The sequence below is a fragment of a genome, unplaced genomic scaffold (assembly GCF_019419815.1).
Source record: "Pyrus x bretschneideri cultivar Hongxiangsu unplaced genomic scaffold, Pyrus_bretschneideri_v1 Contig1, whole genome shotgun sequence".
Lineage (NCBI taxonomy): Eukaryota > Viridiplantae > Streptophyta > Magnoliopsida > Rosales > Rosaceae > Pyrus > Pyrus x bretschneideri.
Window position 1 is genome coordinate 9,024,889 of NW_025999390.1, and position 15,427 is coordinate 9,040,315.

General features: G+C 36.9%; 3 protein-coding genes across 8 annotated transcripts; all 3 read left to right on the top strand.

The window, feature by feature from the left end:
- The first annotated feature begins 586 nt into the window (after positions 1 to 586).
- Positions 587 to 5,785, top strand: LOC103949034 (calcium sensing receptor, chloroplastic). 5 transcript variants are annotated; one of them, XM_009360126.3, is made up of 13 exons: positions 590 to 846; positions 1,337 to 2,293; positions 2,652 to 2,752; positions 2,869 to 2,983; positions 3,259 to 3,336; positions 3,479 to 3,571; positions 4,028 to 4,111; positions 4,289 to 4,387; positions 4,615 to 4,677; positions 4,836 to 4,866; positions 5,035 to 5,082; positions 5,163 to 5,221; positions 5,341 to 5,785. In XM_009360126.3, the coding sequence occupies exons 1-12, from the start codon at positions 799 to 801 to the stop codon at positions 5,189 to 5,191; spliced, it is 1,746 nt and encodes a 581-aa protein (XP_009358401.2). In that variant the 5' UTR covers positions 590 to 798; the 3' UTR covers positions 5,192 to 5,221; positions 5,341 to 5,785. The 5 variants fall into 5 exon arrangements, 3 of the variants coding, with proteins under 3 accessions (XP_048440058.1, XP_048440064.1, XP_009358401.2); XR_007258332.1 differs by lacking the exons at positions 4,289 to 4,387; positions 4,615 to 4,677; positions 4,836 to 4,866; ... (1 more) ...; positions 5,163 to 5,221; positions 5,341 to 5,785 and adding an exon at positions 3,653 to 3,857 and having other exon boundaries at positions 587 to 846; positions 4,028 to 4,088; XR_007258334.1 differs by lacking the exons at positions 4,615 to 4,677; positions 4,836 to 4,866; positions 5,035 to 5,082; positions 5,163 to 5,221; positions 5,341 to 5,785 and having other exon boundaries at positions 588 to 846; positions 4,033 to 4,111.
- Positions 5,786 to 7,334: 1,549 nt separating this feature from the next.
- Positions 7,335 to 11,057, top strand: LOC103949035 (serine carboxypeptidase II-2). Its single transcript, XM_009360127.3, is given in 11 exon segments — positions 7,335 to 7,686; positions 8,064 to 8,171; positions 8,460 to 8,555; positions 8,644 to 8,736; positions 8,835 to 8,920; positions 9,013 to 9,276; positions 9,429 to 9,562; positions 9,948 to 10,043; positions 10,283 to 10,345; positions 10,347 to 10,389; positions 10,558 to 11,057. Coding segments are annotated over 11 exon segments (1,449 nt in total). The 5' UTR covers positions 7,335 to 7,409; the 3' UTR covers positions 10,747 to 11,057.
- A 633-nt stretch (positions 11,058 to 11,690) lies between these two features.
- Positions 11,691 to 14,971, top strand: LOC103949036 (glycerol-3-phosphate phosphatase). 2 transcript variants are annotated; one of them, XM_009360128.3, is made up of 7 exons: positions 11,691 to 11,848; positions 12,705 to 12,774; positions 12,905 to 13,064; positions 13,239 to 13,320; positions 13,707 to 13,923; positions 14,026 to 14,090; positions 14,550 to 14,971. In XM_009360128.3, the coding sequence occupies exons 1-7, from the start codon at positions 11,729 to 11,731 to the stop codon at positions 14,802 to 14,804; spliced, it is 969 nt and encodes a 322-aa protein (XP_009358403.2). In that variant the 5' UTR covers positions 11,691 to 11,728; the 3' UTR covers positions 14,805 to 14,971. The 2 variants fall into 2 exon arrangements, with proteins under 2 accessions (XP_009358403.2, XP_009358406.2); XM_009360131.2 differs by having other exon boundaries at positions 11,769 to 11,848; positions 12,705 to 12,806.
- The last annotated feature ends 456 nt before the right edge of the window (positions 14,972 to 15,427 follow it).

A 15,427-nucleotide genomic window follows, 5' to 3' on the forward strand; every position in this document is an offset into this window, starting at 1 on the left:
TTTTGTGTTTCTAAACTCATCAATTTCTTTTTTTTTTTTTTTCAGTTTTACTCGACGAATTTCATCCTTAATGTCAAACATGGTTAAGTTTTTAGTTATTATGCAAACATGTCATGCATGTGGAGCCCACAAACCCAATGGTCTAGCACCGCTTCGATAAACAAAACAAAAAAATGATAGGTAGACCAATTTTTTAGATCACATTTACAAATCATGTAATGTATCATAAATAGAAAACAAATATGTTAATCAATATTTAAATAATAATTCAATCACTAACACTCATATTATATAATTTTAAAAGATATTATTCTTAGCATTACCCATCAGAAAAAAAAAACATAAATACCTCCAAAATAGAGAAAATCGCGAAATATATAAAATCCGGTAAAATCGAGTATTTTTCTGTTAAATGAAAAAAAAAAGTAAAATGCCAAAACTCGCGGGCAAGAAAACTGAATACGGGAAAGTACAGGGACGTTGCGCCAAAACCCCACAAGAATGCCAAAAACAAGTACATGTCCCCACCGAAAAACGAGAGGCAAAGAAGAAGGTATTTCATTGGACGATTTTATTCGTCATATCATCATTATCTTATTCTTTCCTCCGACGATTCCATATAAATCGAAAACCCATTTTTCTGATGACTGTAGCAAGAAGAAGCCGCAGAAGTAATAATTTTCTTTGCAAAAACACTTCCTTTTTTATGCAATTTAACGTTAGTTTAGGGTTATTTTAGCAAAGTGTTGGTGGAATTTGATTGTGTTTGTTGCTGAATAATTGAGTTTTGGTACGGCAATGCTGCCTGTTTGCTCAGCCACCTCAAGCTGTTCTTCCCATTCTCAGGTAAGATGTACATGCTCAGTAAGCAAATTTTTTCTTTAAGATTACCTCATCCAAACACACCCTTAAGGTTCGTATAGTCACGCTGAAGTGAGTTAAGTCAGTTAATAGGTCGGGCCTATCAGATTAGAGTAGTCTAGAATATCGCTTTTTCAGAAGAAAAAACGACTTTTTTTACATATAAGTACAAATAAGTGTCAATTAAAGTATGACAAGTGGATAAAATGATGGGGCTTTCGCACTAATTGAGCTCGTGAAGTGTTTTTGTATAAAACTTATAGTTCTCGGGTGTTTTTTTCCAATTTATTAGGGGGGAGTGGAGAGTTGATGTGGTTTGTACATATTGAAGCATGTTATGATCAGCTTGTGGTGGCAGAGAATTTGAAACAGCTAATTTTGTTTGACATTATGTCATATTTGTGAAACATTTTTGGTCAAAGTTATTGTGAAATTCCGAATTTGAAATTTACATGTGTGCAAATGAATTTCCCAGATTTCCATTCATGGAGGGTTGAATGCCAGTTCCCAGTTCCAGAAGGATTTTGAAGCCAGATACATTATGGGATGCAGGGGCTCTCTGGGCTTGTCAAAGGCAATGCCTTTTCAAAGAGATTTCTTTAAAGCACACGCTACAAAGTCGTTGTATTCGAACTTCGTGAAAAGCACAGAACAATCCGTCTCTGTGGATTTTGTTAACAGGTGTTCCCACTCATATGAACCAGACCATCTCAAGTGCAAGTATTCAGACGTGTGGAGCTCTTCTACTGGAACCATGTATGAACAGCATCCGCCGGGAAGGGTGGAACTGAAGTTTGTAGACAGCTCTAGCCTATTGGCTCCTGATGAGGGACTCGTGGACTTTACTAATCCGTCAACTGAAAATGCAAGTGTCTTACCGGCAGCTGTAGAACCTGAAAGCTTATCAGCTACTGATTTAACACCGGGGAATTCCACCTCTGTGCCTGACTCCCTAGATGTGGATAGTGATCGATTATCCAGTGTGAAAACTAGTATTGAGGATTTTATTGATGGGGTTAGCAAGTCTTTCAGTGCTTCAGTAGACAAGGGCGAAGATATAGTTAAAACCTCTGTAGATACAATCACTTCATCATTAACATCTGTTGTTAAAAGTGCTACCGAAGCAGTGGATAATACTGTTGGCGGATTGTTTTCAGCAGTGGATCAAACGGGACAATATGGTGGTAGTAAAATGACAAAATTTTCAAGCGACTTTAAGGAAGCCACAAGTAAAGGAGCTGTTGTTGCTATTGATGTCTTGAGACGTTCAATTGTTGTGGTGGAAGATTCTCTATCAAATGGGGCTTCCTTTGCTGTTAGTTCTTACCAGTCTGCCAAGGCCTTTCTCCCTCCTGACATCAGTGATGCGCTAAATTTGTCTGAAAAGAGAGTTGCAGAGTTCTTGGGGCCTGCCAAAACTGCTTTTCAACAGGTATTAATCGTACACGTCCATTATATAGGGCTATTTGTTTGAGCTGTAAAGGAAAATGAATTGTGGTTTGCAGAGTTGTACATTATTCTAAATAATTTGTAAGGTTCAAACTGGTTCTCTGAAAGAAAAAAAAGGCCGGTTAGTTGATTTTGGTTGGATGCTTTTTTTTTCTTCCAAACCATCATCCCCACTTTGTTATAGTTTCCTGTATATTGTGTTGACAACTTATGCTGGAAAGTATACTTTCCGTTATAAGCTTACATTATATGTTCAATCATTTATATCCTGAGTTTGCCGCTTTTGTAATGACAGTTTTCTAAGTAATAGTGTCAGCTGAATCTGAATCTGTTGAATGCAGGTTTATATTTCGATTGAGGGGTTGGAGGAAAATCTTGGCTTGGACCCAAATGATCCGGTCATTCCATTTGTTCTATTTCTTGGCACCTCGGCCACTTTATGGTATGGATATCCTTCTGTTCTAAATGAAGACTGCTTTTCCTTTTCCATTTGTACATAAAGGATTATAAGTATCCTGCTGTGTGAGAAATTTATATTTCTTATCAGATATGCTGCAGGGTCATTTATCGGGTGTGGACATACAGTGGTTACGCTGGAGATTTATCTCCTCAATCGACATTGGAGCTCTTGACAGGGAAAGAGAATGCTGTGCTCATTGATGTCCGACCTGAGGCAAGATATTGCTTACTTTTTGGCCTTTATATTTGGTTGTGCTGATGATATTATCAAAATTTTGCCTACGGGGGCTGGATAAACCAAGAATCATTTTAACTGCCTAAAGTAAAAAACAACGTCCAGTGTTCAAATTCATGCTCCTTTGTTCGTTCTATGATAGAATAAAAGCAAATTCTTCTCACCCTCAGTTTAAAGTATGACTTTAAATACTATTGCCAAGTGTTTGCTTCTCAAATTTGCCAATGATTGGATCTGGAATTTCCATTATGAAGGTTCTGAGAGAAAGAGAGGGGATTCCTGATCTTCGACGAGGAGCTCGCTTTCGCTATGCAAGTGTGTCCCTACCTGAGGTTGGCTTACTGTTAGATTGCAATTTTTTGAAGATATGAATGACATAATCGAATTACATATTTGCTAGGGTGAAAACAGTCATATCCTCCTCTCCATATACTTTTTGTGCCTTTGTTCTGAACTTGTTGAACAAAATTTCAGGTTGATGGCGCTGTATGGAAATTAGTGAAGAGTGGAAGGGATCTTAATGACACCTTAACTGCTGCTGTTATTAGGAACTTGAAGGTTGTTCAGGTAAGCAGTTTCAGGCTTTTATATGCCTTAAAACTATACCAAGATAAAAGTTCTTATTTGAATCTTACTAAAAGTTTACAGGAAGATCTTGGACTGGGACCTACCAATTCTCCGTTCTTTAGCGATGGTAACATATTTGGTGACCATGGACACCTGAAAGTATCTTAGACTCTCCACCTGAAGAACTTCAATCACAATTTTTTGGCCAACAAAAATATGAGAAAGGAAATTCTAAGGATAAAAATCATTCGATTTCAAGTTTTTAGCACTGCCCTGGTGACCTTAGGTATATTATCATATTTTTCCAAGGACTCGAACAGGGTTGTACGCTCCTAAAAGAACTTCCACATCTGACAGCAGGATCTTATGCCTAAAACTATTGGAATGTACGATGATTAGCATCTGGTTTGAGTAATGAATAATGAATATTAGCATCTGGTTTTGTACTCTGTGTAGGACAGGTCCAAGGTCATAGTTATGGATGCTGATGGTACTCGTTCCAAAGGTATTGCAAGATCCTTGAGAAAGCTTGGGCTCAAGGCAAGTATATAATGCAGGATAAAGATTCATATTTTAATTAACAAAATCATTAGGACTTTTCTTATGGTAACTCGTATGTCTCGTAAGAAAACCACTCAATGCATCTAAATTTTTGGTAGTTCTGGAATCGCAGAGCAATTTCGTAGATACTAACACCTTGAGATGTTTAAATTACAGAAACCGTACTTGGTTCAAGGTGGCTTTAAGTCTTGGGTGAAAAATGGTCTCCGTATTAAGGAACTCAAACCTGAGACAACATTTACCATACTCAATGAGGTATTTATCACTCTGAAGCTGTTTATTCTTGTAAATTATAATAAATACAAAAGATGATAATATGCTGGTTGGTGAACTTCTACGATTGACATCTAATTCCCTTGATAATATCTGATGCGATTGCTTCCTTTTTAACAACATTGTTGGACTGCACTGGCTGAGGTTCTCTTGTATGTAACGTGGACCCATTTTTTCTTTACTTTGTTTCAAAAATTGTATCATTTTAGGAAGCTGAGGCAATTCTGGAGGATATCAGTCCTTCTCCGGTGCAAGTTCTTGGGTCTGGTGTGGTAAGACAAATTGTCTTCATTAGTTTCTACTTTCTACTTTATAGTGATCCATCTTTTGTATTATGGAAACTGGATTTGTTTTGTGTTATAAAAATGTTTAACTGCCATGCAATTTCAAGTGCATTATTTGCTAACTTATGCAACTACCTTCTGTGCAGGGATTGATTGCAGCATGGTATGCACTAGTAGGTGTGTATATGTGCCTTAAATTTATCTCTATAAAGAAATTGGATTGCTTATAGGGCACATCGAAAGTGAAGTTTCATTTTAAGATATACCAATTTTTACATTCATTTTTCCTTCGCTTCTGCCGGATTTCTTCTCCATCTCTAATTAGCATGATTCATTGTATTACAGAGTGGGAGAAGACATTACAACTGATTGGCAGTTGTTGGTGTTGGTCAGGTATTATAATCTTCCTAGAATGGGTGCTTTAGTTTTTAATTCTTCCCCTTTCTCGTTGCTCATTTCTTTTATTCCACCAGACCATTTATCGGCGGGTGGCATCTTATGAGACCGCAGATGATTTTAAGAAAGATGTGAGGTAAAGCTAACTACATGACGCCCAGTAGATTGTTTCTTCAAACAGCCAAAAACCACGTTATTTAGATTGTGCTGATTCATGTCGTTTTATTGTGGCCAGCTATGTTATTTTCCTTGAAGGCTGCTGCTTTCTCCTGTTAGACTGGGAGCTCAGGCACTTTCATGGACTGCAGGAAAATTGGAATCAAACGGCATTGGACTGCCAACATCTCCTTCATCCTCAGATGTCAAAAACCGAGTATTGCAGGCTGCTGCAAAGCATGAATCTCAACCGTCTGATACAGAAGGCATCCAAGATCCATCTCCTGACTCAAAACTTCCAATCAAAGAGAATGCTGATCTGTCAGAAGCATAAACGTTGATATTTTCTTGCAGTAGCCTGCACTACTTCAATAGAACCTCGCGTTCTAACCCGAAAGTCGATCTGAGCTGTATTAGCAAGCTAATGAAGGTTACTTAAGCTAATTAAGTGATAATTCTGTTAGAAGATACACTCTGAATTAAGGTTGTGCAAAATTATTAATATTATTGTTATTATTATTATTATTAATATTTTAGACTCTTCTTTCTGTGGTTCACTAAAAGTAAGTGTCGTATAAGAATCAAGGATGCTTGTTGAGCAAGGAGACTGACAGTAACCAACGTGACAATTCATAAGGCAACTTTGACAAGTTGGCTCTCTCAAGTTTACTCAGTATACAAGCCAACTCTCTAAAGACAGTAAGACCCCCTATTTTAATATACATAGGCGATGTTAGTGATATCATGCGAGATCGTCCTCACACTCATGTGAGTTGAATGCGAGACATATTATAGTTAAATTTAGACGAATGTGACACCTCCTTCAATCAAATGAAATGATTACAACTACCATTAAACTTCAAATGTCAGTTGATATCATACAAGGACTTGTTTTCTTCAAAACTTGATTTTTTTTTCTTTTTTTGGCTTTTTAGTTAAAAATGATCATTGAAATTAGTATAACTCTTTACTTTGATCCATGAGATTTGAAATTAATAGAACTGTTTATCAAGTTTGTCCACCTTTAATCATTTTGGTCATTCCGTGATAAATCTCCGTTTAACGAGGAAGAAAATGACAAAAATATTCTTAGTTTTTATTATATCATTTTGGGCCATTCCTTTTTAGATTAAAAGTATTTTTATCATTTGATCCTTATTTTTTCATAGAATGATCCAAATAATTATTAATGGACTAATTCAGGAACTACTTATATCAATTTCAAATCTCAAAGACCAAAGTCATGAGTTATACCAATCTCAATTATCATTTTGAATAATAAAAAAAAATTTTTTTTTTGGGATTTTGGTTCAAGACAAAAAGACGAATCTCTGTTTTGTTAGCAACAGAAAGGTTTCTAGAGATGACATGTATAGACGAAAACAGTTTCGGTCACGACCAAGAAAATATTGGTAATAATTTCGATGAACTGCAATTGCGGTTAAGCTTTTTTAGGATTCCGGCAGCCCCAAGAGTTAAAGTCTGTTCCCATGTGAAGGAGGATTAAAGCTCAAATAATTAAAGTGCGTTTAATTTTATATCCAATATTTTGTACTTGAATTTTTCTCTCCAGTATCGTTCAACTATAGTAACAAATAAATTTGTGAAGTGAACACGATGTCGGGCTTGTCTTCGGTAGTTCAAGGTCTAACTTTTTCGGCAATTTTTAAAATGTGATTTTTTAAAATCAATTTAATATTACGTTCATTTTTTAGGATTTTTTTTTCTTTCTCATTTCCTCATTTTCTATTTGAATGATCATTATTAAATCACGTTAATATTTTATATTAATTTTTTTATAAAAGAAGAAAATCAAAATAAAGAACTGTGAGAAAAGATGATGGAACATGATGAAAATAGAAAAGATTGTTCCATTTTTATGGAAAGAACTTGATTTTAATCAAAACTTAGATATGTATCCATTTGTAAGTGAGTGGGTGTGACCGTTGAATTCTTCAACACCCAAGTAGTGTTCATTTTTTATACTATTTCTGAAAAGAAATCGAATTATATCCTATCTTTTGGCCCGTTTTCCAAAGATGACAAAGACGGATACCAGGTCAGACTTGAAGATACGGTGGTTTGCCAGCAAAACAACCAGAGCCAACCTCCTATTTCTCTCAGCTAAGCTCCTCCTCTGTCTTTCTCTCGAGTCTTAGCCCAGAAAAATGGCGAAACCCCGATGGGATTCTGCTCTCAAATGCTTGATCATCCTCCTCAATCTCCATCTGGGCAGTGTTTTTTCAGCTCCTCCGGCCAACCCATTTGCCCAGCAGAAATTGGACAGAGTTGCCGAGCTCCCAGGGCAGAGCTTCAACCTCAGCTTTGCCCACTTTTCTGGGTACGTCCCTGTCAATGAAGAAACCGGGAGAGCTCTTTTCTACTGGTTTGTCGAAGCTGCCGAGGACCCTCACTCCAAGCCCATTGTTCTCTGGCTTAATGGAGGTCCACCCTTCAATCTTCTTTTCTTTTCTTTTTTTTGCATCAAGCTCCAATTTTTTTGCATAAGGCTTCATTTTTTTAAATCTTTGTGCATATAGCTTCTCATTTTTCTTTGCGATGGTGCTGCTTTGACTTTTGTTTGCTGCTAAAATTTGGCATGTCCTTCCATTTTGTTTAATATTTGGAATACATTTCTGGGAAAAAATTGTTTTTTGAGGTGCCCAAAAATCTTTTGAGCGTTCGGATGAACTTTTTAGGTAGAAAGTTGATTAATTTCCTATTCATTTGCTTGTGAGTAGTTTTTTCTTGAGTTTTTGTTGCCAATTTGCTGTTTCTTACTTGGTATAGAATTTTGTTTGAATGGTTTCTGACCTCCTTAGGACCTGGATGCTCATCCATTGCGTATGGTATGGCCGAAGAAATTGGCCCGTTTCATATCGAGGCAGATGGGAAGACCCTGTATTTGAACCCTTACTCTTGGAATCAAGGTGAGAAGCTTTTCATAACTATGTTCAATTACATGAGCTAAAATGTACCGCTACGAAAAGGTATAGCTAAAATGTACCGCTACGAAAAGGTATCAGCTAGACCGCTAGAGGTTTTGGGTTGTACTATCTGTGAGGAATGTTACAAATTGTGTACTTATCAGTTACGTCTATGAATGATATGTATTGGTCAGGAGTAGGGTATATTTTCAGAATGATGAAACCATTTCTTATTAGTTCTTTGCAGATACATTCTATGCAAATGCCTAATTCCTTTTACATTGTTTGCAGTTGCTAACGTTCTATTTTTCGATTCACCTGTTGGAGTTGGGTTTTCTTATTCGAACACTTCTTCTGATTTGCTATCCAATGGAGATAAAAGGACGGGTACTATCTCATGTCTAATTGTTATGCTTCAAGCGATTTATGTTGTTAGTTTATGCACGTCAGTTTATTAATTTCTGTTGCTTTGCAGCCAATGATTCTCTAACATTTCTATTGAAATGGTTTGAGCGCTTTCCCCAGTACAAGGGACGAGACTTTTACATTACAGGAGAGAGCTACGGAGGTATATTGAACTTATGTTCTTTATATTAATGTAATATAGATAATTATTGTATTTTGGTGTATTATTTATGACTTGATTGGTTCCGTCTTGTGTACCAGGACATTATGTTCCTCAGCTGAGTCAAGCAATTGTAAAGTACAACTTGAAAACTAAGGAAAAAGCAGTTAATCTGAAGGGTTATATGGTATATGGACTACATGCTTTTCTAAGGAAAAGGTTTGGGATATTTTACGTTGTTTAAACACATCGAAATAACAAAGTATATTTGTTTTGCAGGTGGGAAATGCTCTAACTGATGATTACCATGATCACTTAGGCGTTTTCCAATTTATGTGGTCGGCTGGTTTGATTTCCGATCAAACTTACAAGTTGCTGAACCTTCTGTGTGACTTCCAGTCATTTATACACACCTCAAATTCATGTGATAATATTCTTGACATTGCTAATGCGGAACTTGGAAACATTGACCCTTACAGCATCTACACTCCTTCATGCCCTGCTAATGTTAGCCAGTCAAATGGGCTGCGGAAACGAAGGAATGTGAGTGCACAATAAACTTCCTAGTAAACTGCATTCGAGTTCATCTCTTACTTTAAAGTTCTTAATGAATCAAGAATTTCCTTTCTTTCCAAAAAGATTATGCTTGCAAGATTATTATCATACTGATGCCGAAATGTGATTCCATTTGATAGACGGTTGGCCACATCAGTCAGAAATATGATCCTTGCACCGAGGCACACTCAGTTGTATACTTCAATCTACCTGAGGTTCAAAAGGCACTTCACGTTGATCCAGATCACGCACCATCTAAATGGGCAACATGCAGGTAATCAGTTGAAAAAAGTGCTTCATGCTTTTGATTGCATTAGAACTTTCGGTTTCTAATGAGCCAGTCCTGAAGAGCATTGATGGCTCAAGACTTTAGGAGCTTTGGCTAACCGTATTTGCGTCTACTAAATATGGACTTTGATTGAATAAATTGTAATGGTTAAGAAGGTGAAGAATACATTGAAGTTTTAGTCAACCACCATCTTTGCCTCCATCTGTGGGTGGTGGAGCAGAAGCTGCGTAAAAATTTCTTGCCTGCAACTGGGATATGTTATCCTAATTTGCATCTGGAATTTAAACAATGTATAAAATTTTGTTTTCCCTGCTTATGTTAGGTGGAAAGGTTTACATATTATTTAATCCCATATTTTGCTGTTTTGTAGTGATGTGGTAAGTATGACTTGGAAGGATTCTCCTAGGACAGTGTTGGACGTTTACAAGGAGCTGATACATTCAGGACTGCGTATATGGATGTTCAGGTCCCTCTCATCACATTGCTGATATAGATTCGATGCTTCTTTAAATTTTGGGATTAGTTCCAAAAAATATAATTAACTTCACTCAATCCTTTTGTTTTTCATGGTCGTTATATAAACAGTATGGAATAATGTGTCGATTGTAAAGGAGGCATTTTCGGCACATGGTTTGGGAATACCATTTTTGTATAGTTAACTTGCTGGTACTCATCCTACTTTTGCTGTTTTTCCATCTTTGGCAGTGGTGATAATGACGCCGTAATCCCAATTACATCTACCCGATACAGTATAGATGCTCTTAAGCTTCCAACTGTCAAACCTTGGCGTGCAGTGGTACGATGATGGGCAGGTAAAGAACCTCTGGGAACTATTCTCTCCCCATTAGAAACAGGATACGAATTAAAATTCTTGTTTCAAACATAGAACTATTACTTTGAAACTACATATTACACCTAGAATAGTTTTTATCCTTCAAAAACAACATGATGTAATACAGTTACTCCTCGTTAATTAACAGGTTGGAGGATGGACACAAGAATATGCCGGGCTGACATTTGTGTCGGTGAGGGGAGCAGGCCATGAAGTTCCTCTGCACAAACCCAAGCAAGCTCTCACACTCATCAAATCCTTCTTGTCAGGATCTTCAATGCCAGCTTCTGAACAACTTATCATGCCAGCATCCGAACAACTTATCAGCGACTCGTGAAGGTTTCATTTCGCACTCGGTGCTGAATGAGCAGGAAAAATTCATCTACTGTAAGGCTTGGTTACTCATGTCTCCTTTCAAGACGTCGTTGTAAACTTAAAAAAAAGACGGGAAAAAACTGGTGTGACCGTCAACGTAGAAGTTGGAACAGGCTGTGCCTGTGCCCTTCAATAATCATAGTGCAAACTGCTATGCAAACTTGCCCCTTGTATCCTTAAGATTGTCACCCCTCGATCCCTTTCTTTTTTCTAGTAGCCTTGTTAAAATATTTTAATCTGGCTTTGACTAAAAGGATGCCTTTCAAATTTGAATCTTCATTGTGGTAGTTTGGATTTTAGAAAGTCGCTTAAAAATTTTTTTTTAATTTGATGTTGGTTGGATGCACAAGTGCCATTTTGCATAAGGATCAATGTTCTATTTAGGTTTATAGTATTCATGCATTCGGGTTCAGAACTTCCTGTTCTTCAAATTAATGTAATAGCTTTGTGTTCTCTGTCTTGAGAAATTTTTAGTGTGCTGGTAACATGGTCTTGGTACATCAAGTATTGTAATATAAATGATTAAATCACTAAAGAAAAAAAAAATTAACCGCTTATATTACACGATTTATATCAAGCACATTGAAATATTTCTTCTTTCCGTTTCCTTCAATTGAGTTCTCATCTCAATTATGTTATTAATCACTTATATTACGACACTCAGTATACTGATTCATATCCAGCACACTGAAAAATTTCTCCACCTCTCCCCCTTAGTTCGGTTCTCATCTCAATGCTGTTTAATGTTCAAAAACGTTCATCCCTAAGGTCACTTTTTAAAGATCGTTAGATGACAAACGACTTTAAGCAGATAATGTGGCCTCTACCCTTAAATTACCAAAAAGGTAAGGGACTGATTGGCAAATAGCTTCAAAACAAGTTAGCTTCTCACGTGCGGGGCCTTATCACGTGTAAGTAAAATATCAAACAAGCACACCAACCAAATGAACCACACAGGGCGCAGGAAGAAGATGATGCCCAGATGCTCTGTTCAATCGACCGACGCTCAGCTCTTCCAGAGCATAAATGGCCTCCAACAGCTTGCCGAAACGCACCGTTTCAAGGTTCGCTTTGCTATCCATTTTCGCTTTCCTTTCACCTGATTATTCGTTTTCTTTAAATTACAAATTCAGATTTTGCCTGAAATCTCCTCTCCTAGCTTAATCCAAGTTTTATGCATAATTAAGCACAACAAAAAAAATAAATAAAAGGCTTTTGGGTTGGCTATATGAATCCTAGAATGTTATTGTGCTCGGTTTTGTGTCACGTCTTTCGTTTGTTCCAAGTAATCTAAGTCTTTTCTTAGAGTCACTTCCAAAGTCTTCCTAGTTTTCCTCTACTCCTTCAATCCTGAATTCCGTAATTAAGCACAAATAGAACTTTTTACAAAACTTGGATTAAAAAAAAAAGAACTTATTCAGTAAATGGAAGCTAAATAATTAATAAAACACGTTTTAGTGTCCTGCCATTGTCCCTTCGATAAAGACGATCTCTGAAAATTCATTCACTTTGGAGACCGTTGAGCTATTCATATGTGTCGTCGACGATGGTTATGTTAACAAGTGACATCCTCAGATTGAATCGTCAATTTGTTTGATACATATGGATGATTGAACGGTCTCTGAATCAAGTGGTCTCTGGATCAAATAACTTTTTCTAGAGATTGATCTTTAGATGACGATGAAGGGAATGAACAGTTTGTATGATAAAACTATGGCATGTCACCATTGGAGGAGGAGTGATTTCTTACATGTAAGCAAAGCATTGCCAATTGTGAAAGGTTCTAGTTTTGATCGAAAGATTTATTAGAAGTTCTATATGTGCGTATTTTCGTTGATTTAGTGAGCTTGAAGTGATTTCATAAGCTTTCCAAAACTTCAACTTACAATATAAATTATGTGTTTGGTGATGTGTGTGCAGGCCTGGTTTTTGGATCAGTTTGGAGTTCTCCATGATGGGAAGCAACCTTACCCTGGTGCAATTTCAACATGTATGTTTTCATCTGTTTGTTTTGGCATTTGGGTAAGCTTCTGTTTTAGTTGGTAGTGCAACAAGTCATTCTAGTCTCGATTAAGCAATGAGGCAGCGGTGATTTGTTTGAACTTGTTCTTGTTTAATAGTGAAGAAGCTAGCAAGCAGTGGTGCAAAGATGGTTATTATAAGTAATTCATCAAGACGCTCGTCTACAACCATGGATAAATTGAAAAGCCTGGGGTTCGATCCTTCTCTTTTTGTAGGAGCCATCACTAGCGGAGAATTGACACATCAAAACTTACTAAGGTTGACCACCAAACCATGTATTCTTTGAACAATATCAATACTATATGAGGACTCGCATGTAGGTTTCCAACAATATGATAACATTATGGCTCATTTGCATTGGTATTACGACGAACTGTTTAATTTCTGCAACCATCCACATGGTAACTTCTCCTGTATGTTGTCATGTAAAAGGAGAGATGATGCTTGGTTCGCTGCACTGGGAAAATCTTGTATTCATATGACTTGGAGTGCTCGTGGTTCCGTATCTCTTGAGGTACAGCCATTGTTAACTCTGGAGGCCATTTTTCTCCCTTCCTCTAGTGTATCACACTTTCTTGAAGGAGCCTTTGGGGGCTCTCTTTCTCCCCTGCCTCCTTCAGGCGTCCGTTAAGATACCTATTTGAAATTTATGGCATAGTGGCTTTACTTTTCAGTAAGACAGGAATCTCATCATTTACTGTCACTGGTTTTAAGAAAAATATCCTTTGCAGGCCAAATATGATTTGTAAAAGATTCAAGATTGAATTTTTTTTTTTTTTTTTTTAATCCACACGCATTAAAATTTCCCCAGATTCGCTTTACAGAAAAATCTAGCTAGGAAATCATGAAATTGAAAACCTAGTCATATGAACTTACTATTACTTTATCAATCTCTTGTAGGGCCTGGGATTACAAGTTGTGGAGAATGTTCAAGACGCCGAATTTATTTTGGCCCATGGCTCTGAAGCCTTGGGGAGTCCTTCTGGTGATGCGATTCCAATGAAACTTGAGGAACTTGAAAGTATATTGGAACAATGTGCTGCTAAACACATCCCTATGGTGGTAGCAAATCCAGATTTTGTGACTGTTGAGGCTAGAGCTTTGCGTGTAATGCCTGGTAATACTATTTATTTGGCTGAATACAATACCCATATATATGATGGATATTTTTAGCAGTGTTGATTGTTTGCTTATATGTGCCTCATGAATTTTCTATTAGGGACTTTGGCTTCCAAGTATGAAAAGCTCGGCGGTGAAGTGAAATGGATGGGCAAGCCTGATAAGGTAATTTAACGACATTGTTCTGGTTACCATTGATAATGACTTTTACCTTAATATATATTGCTTTTGCACTCTACTGTCATTCTTTCTCTTGGTTGCGTCCAAGCACATAAATGCGGTCCAGTTATTGAGCTTGCGATATGACCCTTGTATGAGTTTTACATATTTGGTGCTCCCTAACATAAACCTTTTGCTCCGGTCTTGTGCAACTTCTTTAATTGTTTGACTGTCAAATAGTTAGCGAAGTTCTAGATTTGTGACTTGTTATTCAGTAAAGTGACTTGAAATGCTTTTTAATGCTACCCGCATTCTTTTCACATTGTTCCTTGATTTGGCAAATGGATATGTAAACCTTATCTCAAATACGATATTGTGAATTGTTTCCCAGTTATTTCGTTTCATAGATTTCTCCGTTCTCTTTGCTTTCCTTTCTGACAAGCTTAATTATACGTTTTTACACAGATCATCTACAAATCAGCTATGGACTTAGCTGGTGTAGAGCCTGCTGAATCTATCGCAGTTGGCGATTCTCTTCACCACGACATCAAGGGTGCAAATGCAGCTGCAATCCAATCAGTTTTTGTCACCTGTGGGATCCATGGAAATGAACTTGGACTCAATAGTTTCGCGGACGTTGCAGATTTATCTTCTGTGCAAGCTCTTGCTTCCAAATACGATGCATACCCGTCATACGTGTTACCTGCATTCACATGGTAGAACTAGAATCCCATTGTAAACATTAATTAACACTAGTTTCCTATCACATTACAATTTTTTTACAGATGGATCATCTGTACTTGCGTTTATCGATGTTTGAGACCTTGAACCATTTGAGTTTTTGACCTGTTTTGGATGAGTGAAGATCAAGGATTTAGATTCATAAACTGATTCTTACAAGAAAGTAGCTAGTTATTTGACGTGACGTTAATCTTTTCGATAACTTGTTTTTACTAATTCGGACGTTAATGCGTACTCCTTGTGTTGGTGCTGCCATATTTATAGACATGTATATTTATTAGAGAAGATGTTAATTTAGGAAACTGACGGGATTCGAACTTACGCTGTGATGCAAGAATAACACTCATTTCCATCATACTGGTAGAGGGCCACTTGCGAATAAAAAGCTTTTTTACCTTTCCAAACCTTGGCCAGTTTAATGATAAATTGAAGGAAGTTAATTTATTTGTCAGTTCACCTTTTTAAGAACTAGAAAGAATGAGAGACGCATTTCAATCTTTCCTAACTATTATTGTTTGATTCACAAGCACAAAGAGTCGAACGTAAGACGTGTTGTGTGGAATACAAATATGAAATTCATCCCTAATCACTTGTTCTAATTA

What these genes read in the sequence shown, in the direction of transcription:
- LOC103949034 (XM_009360126.3), top strand. Translation starts at nt 799, where the DNA reads ATGCTGCCTGTTTGCTCAGCCACCTCAAGCTGTTCTTCCCATTCTCAG. An exon ending in AGCATGGTATGCACTAGTAG is followed by an intron (nt 4,867 to 5,034) that starts GTGTGTATATGT and finishes ATTGTATTACAG; the next exon opens with AGTGGGAGAAGACATTACAA. An exon ending in CAGTTGTTGGTGTTGGTCAG is followed by an intron (nt 5,083 to 5,162) that starts GTATTATAATCT and finishes TTATTCCACCAG; the next exon opens with ACCATTTATCGGCGGGTGGC.
- LOC103949036 (XM_009360128.3), top strand. Translation starts at nt 11,729, where the DNA reads ATGAACCACACAGGGCGCAGGAAGAAGATGATGCCCAGATGCTCTGTT. An exon ending in CCCTGGTGCAATTTCAACAT is followed by an intron (nt 12,775 to 12,904) that starts GTATGTTTTCAT and finishes CTTGTTTAATAG; the next exon opens with TGAAGAAGCTAGCAAGCAGT. An exon ending in AGCTTTGCGTGTAATGCCTG is followed by an intron (nt 13,924 to 14,025) that starts GTAATACTATTT and finishes ATTTTCTATTAG; the next exon opens with GGACTTTGGCTTCCAAGTAT.